This window comes from Paramisgurnus dabryanus, chromosome 12, assembly GCF_030506205.2.
Source record: "Paramisgurnus dabryanus chromosome 12, PD_genome_1.1, whole genome shotgun sequence".
Lineage (NCBI taxonomy): Eukaryota > Metazoa > Chordata > Actinopteri > Cypriniformes > Cobitidae > Paramisgurnus > Paramisgurnus dabryanus.
This window is the reverse complement of record NC_133348.1, coordinates 18,334,486-18,347,570: the sequence shown is the minus strand read 5'-3', so window position 1 is coordinate 18,347,570 and position 13,085 is coordinate 18,334,486. Positions and strand designations below refer to the sequence as shown.

The 13,085-nt window shown below is 36.8% G+C and overlaps 1 protein-coding gene and 1 pseudogene across 4 annotated transcripts; one reads left to right on the top strand and one right to left on the bottom strand.

Moving 5' to 3' along the window:
* Positions 1-1,706: 1,706 nt before the first annotated feature.
* Positions 1,707-4,841, top strand: LOC135738835 (leukocyte elastase inhibitor-like; annotated as a pseudogene).
* A 166-nt stretch (positions 4,842-5,007) lies between these two features.
* Positions 5,008-12,575, bottom strand: ftr79 (finTRIM family, member 79). Of its 4 annotated transcripts, none has more exons than XM_065256973.2 (12): positions 12,491-12,575; positions 11,719-12,357; positions 11,546-11,641; positions 11,205-11,438; positions 10,928-11,087; positions 10,714-10,848; positions 10,532-10,621; positions 10,339-10,446; positions 10,120-10,215; positions 7,596-7,703; positions 7,388-7,475; positions 5,011-6,328 (listed from the first exon to the last, which is right to left on the bottom strand). In XM_065256973.2, the coding sequence occupies exons 2-11, from the start codon at positions 12,292-12,294 to the stop codon at positions 7,393-7,395; spliced, it is 1,686 nt and encodes a 561-aa protein (XP_065113045.1). In that variant the 5' UTR covers positions 12,295-12,357; positions 12,491-12,575; the 3' UTR covers positions 5,011-6,328; positions 7,388-7,392. The 4 variants fall into 4 exon arrangements, with proteins under 4 accessions (XP_065113047.1, XP_065113046.1, XP_065113045.1 ...); XM_065256972.2 differs by having other exon boundaries at positions 5,012-6,337; XM_065256975.2 differs by lacking the exons at positions 7,596-7,703; positions 10,120-10,215 and having other exon boundaries at positions 5,008-6,328.
* Positions 12,576-13,085: the final 510 nt, after the last annotated feature.

Genomic DNA, 13,085 nt, shown 5'->3' with positions numbered 1-13,085 from the left:
CATACTAGTAGAACTGGGGTCACTGGGGGAAACGTAGTCGGCTATCCACTTTTTTCTCCTTAAAGGCTGGGTTTTACTGCTCGACAGCTTATAAAAACTTATTTGTGTTTTTTCGGCTTGTTAGCTGTAGGGTTGCCAACTTTCACACTTTGAAATACGGGACAAGTGGCCTGTCGCAGCAGTGCGTATATGGTTTTGTATACAGTGTATTTAAGCCATTTGTCAAAATGATAGCTAATCTCCTAATTAAATATTAATTTATAACTCTTATGCCCTGGGAACATACATGGTAGGTGTATTAATAATTTGTTAATTTACAGCAGTTAGCCTACTTTTAACAATGTATGGCTACTTTTGAACAATTAAGTTAACTTTACCTGTCTAAAACAAAACACCTGTGACTCCCGCACTAAAGGTAAATAAAACGTTATCCCCAACATTTTAATCTTGTGACAAACTAAACTAACACAGATTCTATAAGATGTGGTCGTTTTACAGGGTCAACATCAAAAACATAAATTAAAACACTGCGAATCAAAAGCGTCAATATGTCCTAGAAAAGTTGAAAATGATGAAATCCTTCAGATTATGCGTTTTAGGCAGGTCTGGATCAGCGATCTCTTCAGAATTGAGACCAAACTTTGTAACTATGCCGATCTTATACAAACAGCTAAGTAAAGGACTATATAAAAAAAGCAAACATAAAATCGTATTATTTAACCTTCTTAAACGTGTTCTGAATGTACTGGGGATCTGTGATTGGATAGGTTTCGTGATCAGCACTGCTGCTGCTGTTTGTGGAACCGCAAGGACTGACAGTGGATGACATCAAAGTACCGCGAGAGCATTTCGATAGTGGCTTCTGTCATAGATATGTAAATAAAGGCTAGATGGCTCAAGGCGGAGTCAGCTGTGTCGTCACTTGGCGGCCATCTTAGGTCAGTGCTGCCATAGTGCTGCTCCCTGCTGCTGTGGACGGAAGGTGAGTGACATACGCCAACTAAAATGCTCGTAACTTGCTGAATTCTTGACGGATTTACAAACGGTTTGGTTTTTTACAAACGTTATTAACGTGGCTATAATTATGGATGCTTTAACATGTTTCATTGATTTTTTATTTATTTTTAGTATACGTATTCAGTGTCATAGGTACATCTTTGACGTTTATAACAAACCAATCCGTTTGAAAATCGGTAAAAAATTAAGCAAGTTATGGTCATTTAAAAGTACCTGCATCATTAAAACTCAATGCTACGAGTGAGCGAGCGCCCTGTCCTAAGATGGCCGCCAAAATGCGGACGTTCAACTCAATTGGCCATCAGCGCGGACGAGCCATCTAGCCTTTATATACATATCTATGGCTTCTGTAGGATTTCTCGAATCCCTCTCGCGGGATTTTGATGTTATCTGCCTGTCGTTGTGGCGCCACATGAAGTCGAAGCCTGTTGTATCAGTCACTGGTTAGAATAGATCAAGCGTAGCAGTCAAAAAAAACAGGACGCGGAATTTAGGCTTAAAATTAGTCTTAAAATACGGGACGTCCCTGGACAGCTGCCAACCCTAGCTGTACACCTTGTCGCACAGCAGCTTTTAGGCATTATTCTGTTTATTGTTATAAGCCAGAAATGACAAGAAGGCAGACTCTCGCAATACAAAGTCAATGGAGACCGCTGGATGGTTTTCCCCCCGGTGGGCGTGGTTTTCAAATGTGCATAACTGCCCATAGTGACCGCTCAGTCTCTATAGGGAGGGGGCGTACAAAACTCAACTTTTTGAGAAAGAAAAACACATTTCAATACTACAGTTGGGTAAAGAGTTGTTACCCACACAAAAAAATAACGTTACATTTTCAAAAAGGTCGGTGTCAACGCACAAAAACGACAACAAGAGACGACAAGAACATCAAACGGTAAAGAAAATCTTTACGGAGTACGTTTATATCAAATTAGGTGATAGCAGTCTCGATCGTAGCATTGATAACCGGTGTTTGTGCTCATTATTTCTGATCTCAGCCATGGATAATCTAACTCGTGCTAACAGTGTTTTCGCTCTGGATCTCTATCGGGCTTTGAGCTCGTGCAGTGCCGATGGAAACATGTTCTTCTCTCCACTGAGCATCAGTGCTGCTCTCAGTATGGTTTACTTGGGATCCCGAGGAGACACAGCCAAAGAAATAGAGAAGGTAAGAAAGATTTACCATGAGTAGTAATGTTTTTCTAGCATATTGGGGAAATTATCTTGACAGGTCTTAACTTTCTTTGCAGGTTTTGTGCTTCACTTCTGTCCCTGATGTTCACTCCCATTTCGAGTCCCTCACCTCAGCTGTCAATAATCCATAAGCTTCATACATACTTAGATTGGCCAACCGCATCTATGGAGAGAAAACCTTCAGCTTCCTACCTGTTAGTCCTTTTTGTTTTAATTATGAATGACATAAAATTATTTATCTCTCCTATGTGCCACCTTCAGTCTGTGCAACACATCCAATCAAATTCTTTTTTTTGTCCTGCAGGAGTATTTGGACTCCACCCTGAAGCTGTACCATGCTGAACTTCAACCAATGGACTTCATTGGAGCATCTGAGCAGTCTAGAGAGATCATTAACAAATGGGTTGAGGAGCAGACAGAGAGTGAGTAAAAAACTTAAATCAGAATTTAAAGAACACCAATGGTCCGATTAACGTTTTTAAATTTCCTTTGGTGTGTAAGGGTGTATATTAGTACATGTTAAAGATATGCAAAAGGTACAAACCCCAAAGTAAACGATGACGCTAGTTATCATCTTTAACTTAAATCTCTTTTCCTGGACTACAACAAACACACAGATTGTAGGCAACAGTTTACTTCCTAGGATTGGTGATGTAGACAAAACCAACATTATCATAATTCCTCCCGCTTCGGACTCAGCCTGTAAGTTAACTCCTGTTAGCATGTGCGTGAATCTCTCAAACATGGTAAGGAGCGTAACATTTCCCGCTGATGTCAGAGGTATTCAGGCCAATCAAAACGTACAGATAAGCTGGCCATCAGGGACACAGAGCTTTTCAAATCCGTGCGTTTCAGGAAGAGAGTGAAATCTTGAGCTACAAAAATGTACGGTATGTGGAAAAGAATGTGTTTTTAACCAAAATCACAAAATTATTTTTTTAGCAATGAAATATGTGCTCTTTAAAAAATTTAAACCTTTCAGAATATAAATGTGCATTCTGCTAAATACATTTTTTGACATTTTAACATCAGATATAAATGTAAAGTCAAAATTGTGGTCTACTCTGAGTTTTCAGATATGAATAAATGAAATGCTGTTTGATATTTTTTCAGATAAAATCAAAGATCTTCTCAAGCCTGGTATGGTAACAGGAATGACCCGACTGGCTTTGGTTAATGCCATCTACTTTAAAGGGAACTGGTTGCACAAATTTAATCCCCAAAAGACTACAGAAATGCCATTTAAAATAAATAAGGTTTGATTTGTATTTCAGTACTGCTTATCCATTGAACATGTTTTGTTTACTCAATCTGACACATAGGAATTATGATTATTTTTCACTATGCATTATTTAATAATGATATTTGTGTGTTTATCTGATTTCAGAATCTGTGCAAGCCTGTAGAAATGATGTACCAGGAGAAGGAGTTTCCCTTTAGAGACATACCTGAAGAAAATCTGCATGTTCTGGAGCTACCATATGTGCAAAGTGAACTCAGTATGTTGGTCCTTCTTCCTGAGGAAAGTCAGGATGGCTCAGACCCTCTTCTGAAGGTATTGCCTTATGCATAGCATACATGTTGAGTTGAATTGATGTAAAGTAGTTCGGTGCTAAGTACTGTATGTCATTAAAAACAAATCATATTTGGACTTGGTGTGTTTGACAGCTGGAGAGCGAGTTGACCATTGACAAGCTGCTTGATTGGACCAAAAGAGACAAAATGATAAAATGGATCGATATCACTGTCTGTTTGCCGAAATTCAAGCTGGAGATTGAGAGCTCCCTGGAAGACATACTGGCAGGGATGGGTATGAGCTCTGTGTTTCAGGGGGCGAAGGCTGATCTAACAGGCATGAGCAGTCAGGGTGGCCTGTTTCTTTCTTCTGTGACCCACAAGGCCTTTGTTGAAGTCATTGAGGAAGGCACTGAAGCAGCAGCCGCAACTGTACTAATGCTTCGCGGTTCTACGTGTGAAACAGAACGTTTTATAGCAGACCACCCTTTCCTGTTCTTCATCAGACATAACCCCAGTAATAGCATTCTCTTCCTTGGCAGATTCAGAGGCCCATCTTAGATATGGGATTCGTTTATGATATAGACATATTATGGATAACTCACTTCTGTTGCTTATGCAAGCTTTTTCAAAGTATGCCTTACCAAAGTCCTATCAGCCTTACTAAGTATGAGCAAGGAATCACGCTAATGCCTTTAACCACATACTTGCATCATTCATACTTATTTTGATGGTAATAATGTTATTTTCCATTATAAATTGTAACTTGGCAATGCATTTTGTATGTACGTTAACTCATCATTGATGAGTAAATTTAAGCATGTGAATGATCTTTAGTTTTCTCAAACCAATAAACAAGTCTCTAGACAGTTTTTATTGACTTTTATCAATTGTCAAAATGGCTTAAACTCATCTGAGACTAAAAAATAACCTGCATATATGCATATCTCACAGTACTTTGATGTCATATGCTAATCAATCACAGCGCCACAAAAAACACGCCTTCTGTCATTTTATCATACAATAGGCTATTCATTCAAATTTGTTTATTGGTTTAATTTGTAATGTATTTATGTAAAAATAAAGTGCCCCAATAAATAAACAGTTGTCTGTCTTAACTAAAATCACATTATGATGTTGGCTGGCTACATCTAGGGATTTTTTTTGTTTTGTTTTTGGATTTGTGGTTAATATGGTAAACTACTGTAGTTGAGTTTCTGAGACGTCAGTGAGGCTTTGTCATTTTGAAAGCAAAAGTTATTGAGTCTTGCACAGATCGGACCTCATATGACTAGAGGTGGGCGTTCAAAACTGTATAAACATATGCATGCATTTGGGTTGGTGTTCTCTAAATAAACGGTCAAAGCAGAATAACAAAAGACAACAAAAAGACATAATTAACAAATGGTAAAGAACACCATTACAATGTCAGTTTATACCTAATAATAATGGTAACAATCTACCATTGATTAAGAATTGATGCATGTTGAAGGTGCAATATGGTTATTTGCTTATGTTGCGTATGCAAGCTTTTTGTAAGTATGCCTTACTGAGTATAAGCGCATAATCATAATTTTTTGACAAGGAAATCTATTCTCCTCTATCTGCCACTTGGAAAACTTGAACAGATGCCTCCCAAAACTTTATTAAATAGTATTTTTATACATTCTGGTTTCAACAGAAAATATAGCACCTCTTATAAAAACTACCACCACAATTTTTATGAACTAGTTATCTTATGTTTAGTGCAGCATTGTCTTTTAAAGTTAGAAATTATGGTTTGTCTCCTTTTCAAGGTCCTAACAGGTTAGACAGCACAGATGAAGTCACACTAAAGTTTAAGGTACAAAATAAAATATATACGGGATTTACACATCCAAAAAAGCATAATTTAAAACACTGTTGACATGTTTACATTTTAAACGAGACCATATAGACGGTTTCAGCAGCAACAACAAAAACAAATGTTTTTTTTGTGGCCCAAAATTAACTTCCGGTAGACTTGCACATAGAATCAGTAACAAGAGAGTCCCTCTAGATTTTTTCAAAGCGAATGTATACAATGTTAGCTACAGATCCTTGAATTCTTCCCTGGCTTACCGCTCTATGCACAGCAGTGATCCATGCTTGCCATTTTTCCTCTTCTTTGTGAAACCCACAAGGTATTTGTTCCAGACGTCAGTTTAGCCACACGACCGATAACGAACACAGACCGGAACATAACTTCGGGCCAGGCGCACAACTGTGGTAACGTGTGTGTGTCCGGTGAAACGTCTATACTGAATAGTAAATATATATTAACTGTACTATAATTTATTAGTAAAGCATTCCATTTTTTATTACTTGTAGGTCACTTTGCATAAAAGCATATGATACATAGATAAATTTAAAATAATTGTAATATGGTTCACATCTAAAATAGATCCAGAAAACATTAGGGTTATCATAAATTTTTTTTAAAACCTATTTAAAACAGCGTAAGTGCAAATAATCATCATTTCATTATCTTGAGTCTGGTGTGTCATAAAGCCTCTCTTGAGTCCATGCCAGTCCATTTAGATTGCTCAGGAAAGTTCACAGTCACTTTGGCACATCTACAGTACAGCTGTTTAGGCTATAGGAGATTGTTAAAGGAGAAAACATTGTTATTGCTATTTCTTGACATCTCTGTTAATTTGTAGTTGTGGTATTATCTGTAATATTCTAAGAAAGGCCCAATGAGACATACAGTGTAAGAAAATTGGGTCAAATTTGTACCTTTAGCTTGTCACTAGGATGGTACCTTCAACCTTTTAACACCTTACGGCAGTGGTTCTCAAACTTTTTCAATGTGAAAATGTATGAGATAAAAATTAAACAAAACATATTTATTTATACAATGTAGTGCTGTTGATTGTAGCCTTATTTTTCTGAGGTTTAATTACACATAATTTATGATAAATTAATGTATTTTATAAAATGTAATTAAACCTCAGGGCCCCATGTTTGAGAACCACTGCCTTCAGGTATACTTATATGTACGTAGAAGGGGTTTAAGGTAAATATATATTTTTAACATGTTTATAGTACATCACATGTAACCTTTAAATGTGATCTCTCCCTGACAAGCTAAAGTTCAAATTTATTTTTCTGACAGTGAAAAGCTATGGCCTAAATGGTGTAGTTTAATTAAATTAATTGTATAAATTTAATTAGGTTTCATGACTTTTGCCTTAATCCACTTGCTGCAAGCTTTTAACTGAGAAGTTTTGCATTATTTGGAAACATTTGTAATATTTACCCAGAAAAACAATTTTGCATTAAAAACATGTCAAATAGCCTTACAAATACACCCCAGCAGTCTATGCTAAAACAAGGCAAAATTTGGGCTGTCAGTAAAAATGTAATTATAGCCCAAAAATAAAATAAATAAATAAATGAAACCAAACACCTTGTAATCACTGTTGACTTTGCTTACATGATGGACTATCATACATCTCGCACATTTTTGTAACCTAATTCAAATTTTTTTTGGCTAGAAGTGGGGTTACTATATAGGGTCTATAGTTAACCTAGATAATGAAATGACGGCTATTGCTTGCCGGGAACAGTCAGAGATGACACAGACAGTGTATAGGCAAAATGTAAACATGTTTATATAAAACATCATATGCTCTTGGATCACCTGTGTCATACAAGCTCCATCTCAGACAGCATGCCAGTCCAGCCTGAATGCTCAGGAAAATCCACGGTCAGCTCATCACCGTCCATAGCTTCACAGGTTAAAAGAAAAAAAAAATTCAACTCTTTTTATACTGGCCAAATAATCAAAGCCATTTCCATTGTAAGAGATGTTAAAAACGTTTACAGTGAATTATTTTCAAAACATTTGCCTTTTACAATTCCAACGCTATTCTTGGTGACATCTCCCCAGCCATATTCTGGAGACTCAACTGAGGCTTTTACACGAACTCTTGATCCAGTTTTGAAACTGCAATGCTCTAAAATAAAAATAAATCCACTTTTATCATGTAAACAGTTGCGCAATGCGTCATAAGCGTGTGAATCCATCACAACTCACTAAATAATGAAAAACAAAATTTCAATAAATCAATGCTTTGACCAAATACTTAAAATATATAAACAGCAACATATACATTACATTGTACTACCAAACAAGACTAATAAATTCAAGTCTTACAGTATAAGATGCAACTACTTAACTATAGGTTTAATAATCTATTTAAAGTGTAATATAAAATACAAGCACATACATTTTTATTGTAAAATCATTTCTATTGTTTATTTAAAGAGCACCAATTATCCGATTCACAATTTTACTTTTCCTTTGGTGTGTAAGTGTGTATTAGTAAATGTAAATGCTATGCAAAAGGTACAAATCCCAAAGAAAGCGATGATTCTGCTACGAGGAGCAACGATAATGTACGATATGTGGAAAAATGGGTCGGTTTCCAGGACAGGGATTAGACTACCTCAAGACTAAAATAAATGTAAAAACTGTCCAAACTGAAAACAGCTTGCACACTTTAAAAAATCCAACGGTGCTATAGCACCAAAACTTTTGCTTTGGATCGTAACCATAGAAGAACCATTTTTAGTGCCATATAGCACCGGTGAAGCACCTGTGTAGCACCTGTGTAGAACCATATAGGGGCCATATAGCACCACTATAGCACCATATATGGTTCTACAAAGCACTATATGGTTCTACACAGGTGCTTCACTGGTGCTTCACCGGTGCTATATGGCACTAAAAATGGTTCTTCTATGATTACGAGCAAAGAACCACTTTTGGTGCTATATAGCACCGTTTGTTTTTAGAGTGCACTGACATATCTTAAAATACATCAGTGCCCTTTGTTTTGCCTCATAATGCACACAAGTAATGTTTTTAGTCAGGCATGTTTGTTCAAACTAGTTATCCTAATTAAACTAAGGCCTAGTCCTGGCTTAAGCTAATCCCTGTCCGGGAAACCACCCCAATATGTTTTTTGAACCATAAAACACACAAACACATTGTATTATACCAAATACACAAGATAGAGTGTTTTTAGCATCATAATAGACCAATTTCGTGTTTGCAAACATAGATGACGTTTTTTGTGGGCGGAGCCAAACTGGTTGCAGAAAGTGACTGCTCTGCAGTAGGGCTGTGAAATGTTTTAGCATTAAACCGTGATTTTTATGGATCCAGTGTTCTGTCGAAGTCTGATTCCCCTATGTTTCCCTTTAGTGCAATGTTTCTTATAGCGTTTTAATCACGTTACATTTATTTTTTAGATAGATAAAAAGTTTAACTGGCTTGACTACTGATATGCATGTATGTAATGTATATGTATTGTTCTTTTTTTGCTAAATCAATTATTTTTACAGTCTGAATCGCTAAAGTACATATAAAAGCAATACTATCATGTATTATATATAATAGCGTTTATTAAATATTTCGTAATTTTCCTGTTTTCTATTATTTCTTCCTTATATATTTATCTTACGTGCTTGTTCTAAAACTATTATAAAAGTATTATGTTTAAACATACATTAAAAAAGCCTGTTTATATATTAATAACACTTTACATCATATGTGTGTGTGTGTGTGTGTGTGTGTGTGTGTGTGTGTGTGTGTGTGTGTGTGTGTGTGTGTGTGTGTGTGTGTGTGTGTGTGTGTGTGTGTGTGTGTGTGTGTGTGTGTGCGTGCGTGCGTGCGTGTGTGTGCTATATGTATTAAGTATGTAAACATAATAATTTTAGAACAAACAGGAAGAAGACATAAGCTTAGATTGAGGAAATAAAAAGAAATAATAAAAAATGAAAAATTATCAAATATAAAAAAATTGTGATATTATTGCTTTTTCTGTATAAAAAAACATTTATTCTGAATAAATTATAATTGTAACGTGATAAAAACGCTATAAGAAACACATGGAGGGAACAGACTTCGACAGAACACCGGACATCTTCTCTACTTATTTTCTATTCTAATTATTAAAAGATTTCCAGATGATTTCCTCGCTCCATTCTGTCCGTTTAAGGGCTTAGTGTAATCATAAACACCTACATTTATCTTAAAAAATGATGTCTTCGACGATGGTATTCTATAAAAATGAAAGCCATCTTTTTTGGCATTCTTATTCTGACACTCAACAGCACAACAGGACATTTTCTAGTGAGTTATCTTGCTCTTTTCACTCGTGTCAATTCATTTCCACTGTTTTTCTGCAACCACATTGCGCGCGCAGCTTGCAGTGACGTAACTGTGACGTCTACTCTAAATTGGTCTATAGGTGCTCTTTAAAAGGTAAATAAAACTAAATTATCAGGGGAGCAAATGATGATGAAGTTTGGTGTACACTGCACTATGTAAACATATTTGCATATAAAAAAAAAATTTTGGATCACCTGTGTCATCGGTAGGTATAAGCTCCATCTCGGAGAGAATGCCAGTCCAACCCGAATGCTCAGGGAAATCCACAGTCAACTCATCACTATCTATAGCTATTCAGGATGGAAAAGGAAACTTCTTTAATTAAACTCTTTATTTGTACTGGTCAAATGGTCAAAGCCATTTACACTGAAAGGAATGTTAAGGTTGCAGCATATTATTACAAAAATGATTACCTTTCACAGTTCCAACGCTATTCTTGGTGACATCTCCCCAGCCATATTCTGGAGACTCAACCGAGGCTTTCACACGCACCTTTGATCCAATTTTGAATGTGGAATGATCTAAATCACAAAGTAAACAGTTGCACAATGCTCCATAAGCTTGTGACTTTATAAATATAATTATATAATCATGCTCTACATTTACCATCAGTTACTAGCTCAATTTCAGATAAAAGTCCTTTCCAGCCTGAATGTCCAGGGAAATCGATGAGCAAGTTTTCATCATCTTTAATATCTACAAGCAAAGATTATGTTAAAAGTTTGTGCTTCACACAACTGCCCCATAAAGTTTAATCTGTATCAATGAGAAAAACATGCAGATCTTGCCTTGTACCACGCCCTCGCTCTTATGTGTGACATTTCCCCAATCATGTTTTGGGGTGTGAACAGAGGCTTTAACTCTCACTCTGTCCCCAATATTGATGCAGACTTGAGTATTCTTGAGTGTGGCAAGGTCTGAAACTATTAAAAGATTTGTTTCATTACTCGCAAATCCAGTGAGATGCAACAAATGTAAGTAAGTAGCGATTGGTTACTTTACCTTTTTTTAACGTTTTGCTTATTTCCTCATTGAAAACGGTTTCCAATCTGTCTTTAAGCTCACAGACAAGTTTGCTTATGTCCGTATAAGAGCAGCATGGTTTAAAAGTGAGTCTGGGGAAATCATCAGGCTCGGAAGTAGAGGATGCAGACTGAAAATTCTGCAAATGCAATTGATTTTTTAAATGCATCAATATGTAATTTAGAATATCCATATATATGAGACCAAATGAATGCTATATAACTATATTTTTCTGCTAACAGCACAGGAATTGTACCTGAAGAAATTGGATGCTGTCGTCTGTCTGTAAATACGTCTCTAGAAGTTCATCCCTTCTCTTCAGTTCAGTGATTTCCACATCCAGTTTGGCTTGTAGTTCTGCACCTTGATCCTGATCAGCCTTTTCCTGAGCTTCAATCTTTTTAGTCATCTCTGTGCTTTTCGCCTCAATAAGGCGGGCTAACTCAGTGAAGGCTTTTTTACTGTCCTCCACCGCCTTCTTTGCAGAATGCTGAGAGAGAAATAGTAAAAAAAAAGAAAATCGTAATTATTAAACCCCTGTAAGCCGAATAATCAAAAATGTTCTGCTATGTAATGTTTACACCAGCATGGACTTACTGAATGGGATGTGATCTGCATTGTCATCCTCTGCAGCTCTTTCTCTTTTGCATGAATTCTCTGCCTGACATTCTTCTGATTGTCTGTAAGTTTTATCTGAGGATGAAACAGTCACGGTCTGTTAAATCTTACTAGAAACATTTAATTATTATTAACTTAAGTTATAAAGAAACCTGTTTCTCGTTTCTTTCTACTCCAGATGGCACCGTATCATGGCCTTTGTGGTCATCCAACAAACAGTGCATGCACACGCATTTCTGGTCTGTCCGGCAGTAAACTTCTAATAGCTTGTCGTGTTTGGAGCAAGTTGCTATGATAGTAGCTTTGACCAGCTTGTGTTTCTTCAGCGCAGGAACGTTATTGTGAGGTTGTAAATGTTCTTCACAGAAAGAGCATTGACACTCTAGACAGGATTTGACAGCTTGGAACTTTCTTCCATCGCAGAAATCACATGCAATATCTCCAGGTCCAGCAATACTTTGAGTAAATTCTGACACATTAAGTTTTCTCTCTCTTAATCTCTCCATTATGTCAGCAAGCATTGTACTTCGTTTGAGATTAGGTCTCTTACTGAAGGTCTGCCTGCATTGAGGACAGCTATAGGCCCGTGTGTGAATAGTATTCCAGAACTCATCGATACAGCTCATACAGTAACTGTGTCCACAGGCAATTGTCACGGGATCGTTCAGCAGATCCAAACATATCGCGCAGCTGTATCGCTCGTGTTCTCCGAATAAAGCCTCTGCCATTTCACGAAACTGCTGTTTTTTTTTAATCGAAAACTGTGTCGGATAGAAGTTGTGTTGTGAAATCTACGAGAGTGAAAGTAAAAGCAAAAGGAAAATGTTTAGTCAGTGTAGGGAAATATACTCGTTTGAGTTTTTTTAAGTTGTGAAAAAGAAATAATAAGAAAAAGAAGAATAAAATTGTAAATTGTGAATTTACCTGACCAAAATTCGCTATTATGCTCGACAGTGGAGCTGTGGTGATCGTGAACTTTGTAGCCTAGAGGTATTTCCATTAACACCACTAGATGGAGACTGTGTGTGGGTTTTTTAGGGGTGGTTCTTATGCTGCGTTCCAGGCAGGTTTTTGAGCACCTGAATTACGACTTCAAATCCACGACTTACGACTCTGAACTGGGAGTATGCGTTCCAGGCAGCCTGTAACCCGTGTCTTTACAACCTTCTACCTGTGAAAGTGCAGTGGAACGGCAGTCAAACCCGTGACTTCCAAACCGTGAACTCGTACTAGATCGATGTACTCCCAGTTCACAGTCGTGGTTATGAAGTCGTGATTTACGGGTTACAGGTTGCCTGGAACGCAGCATTATTTCAGCATTAAGGGCTGGTTTCCCGGACAGGGCTTATTCCTAGTCCGAGAATAAAATGCATGCTTGAGCTGCCTTAATTTAAAAACCTCTTGCATTGACATACCTTATATCAGTGCTGTTGTTTTGTCTGAAGATGCACACCTGTAATGTTTTTGTAAGGTTTGCTTGAAAAATTTACGGAATTTTTTTTAATTTAGTAATTACTTA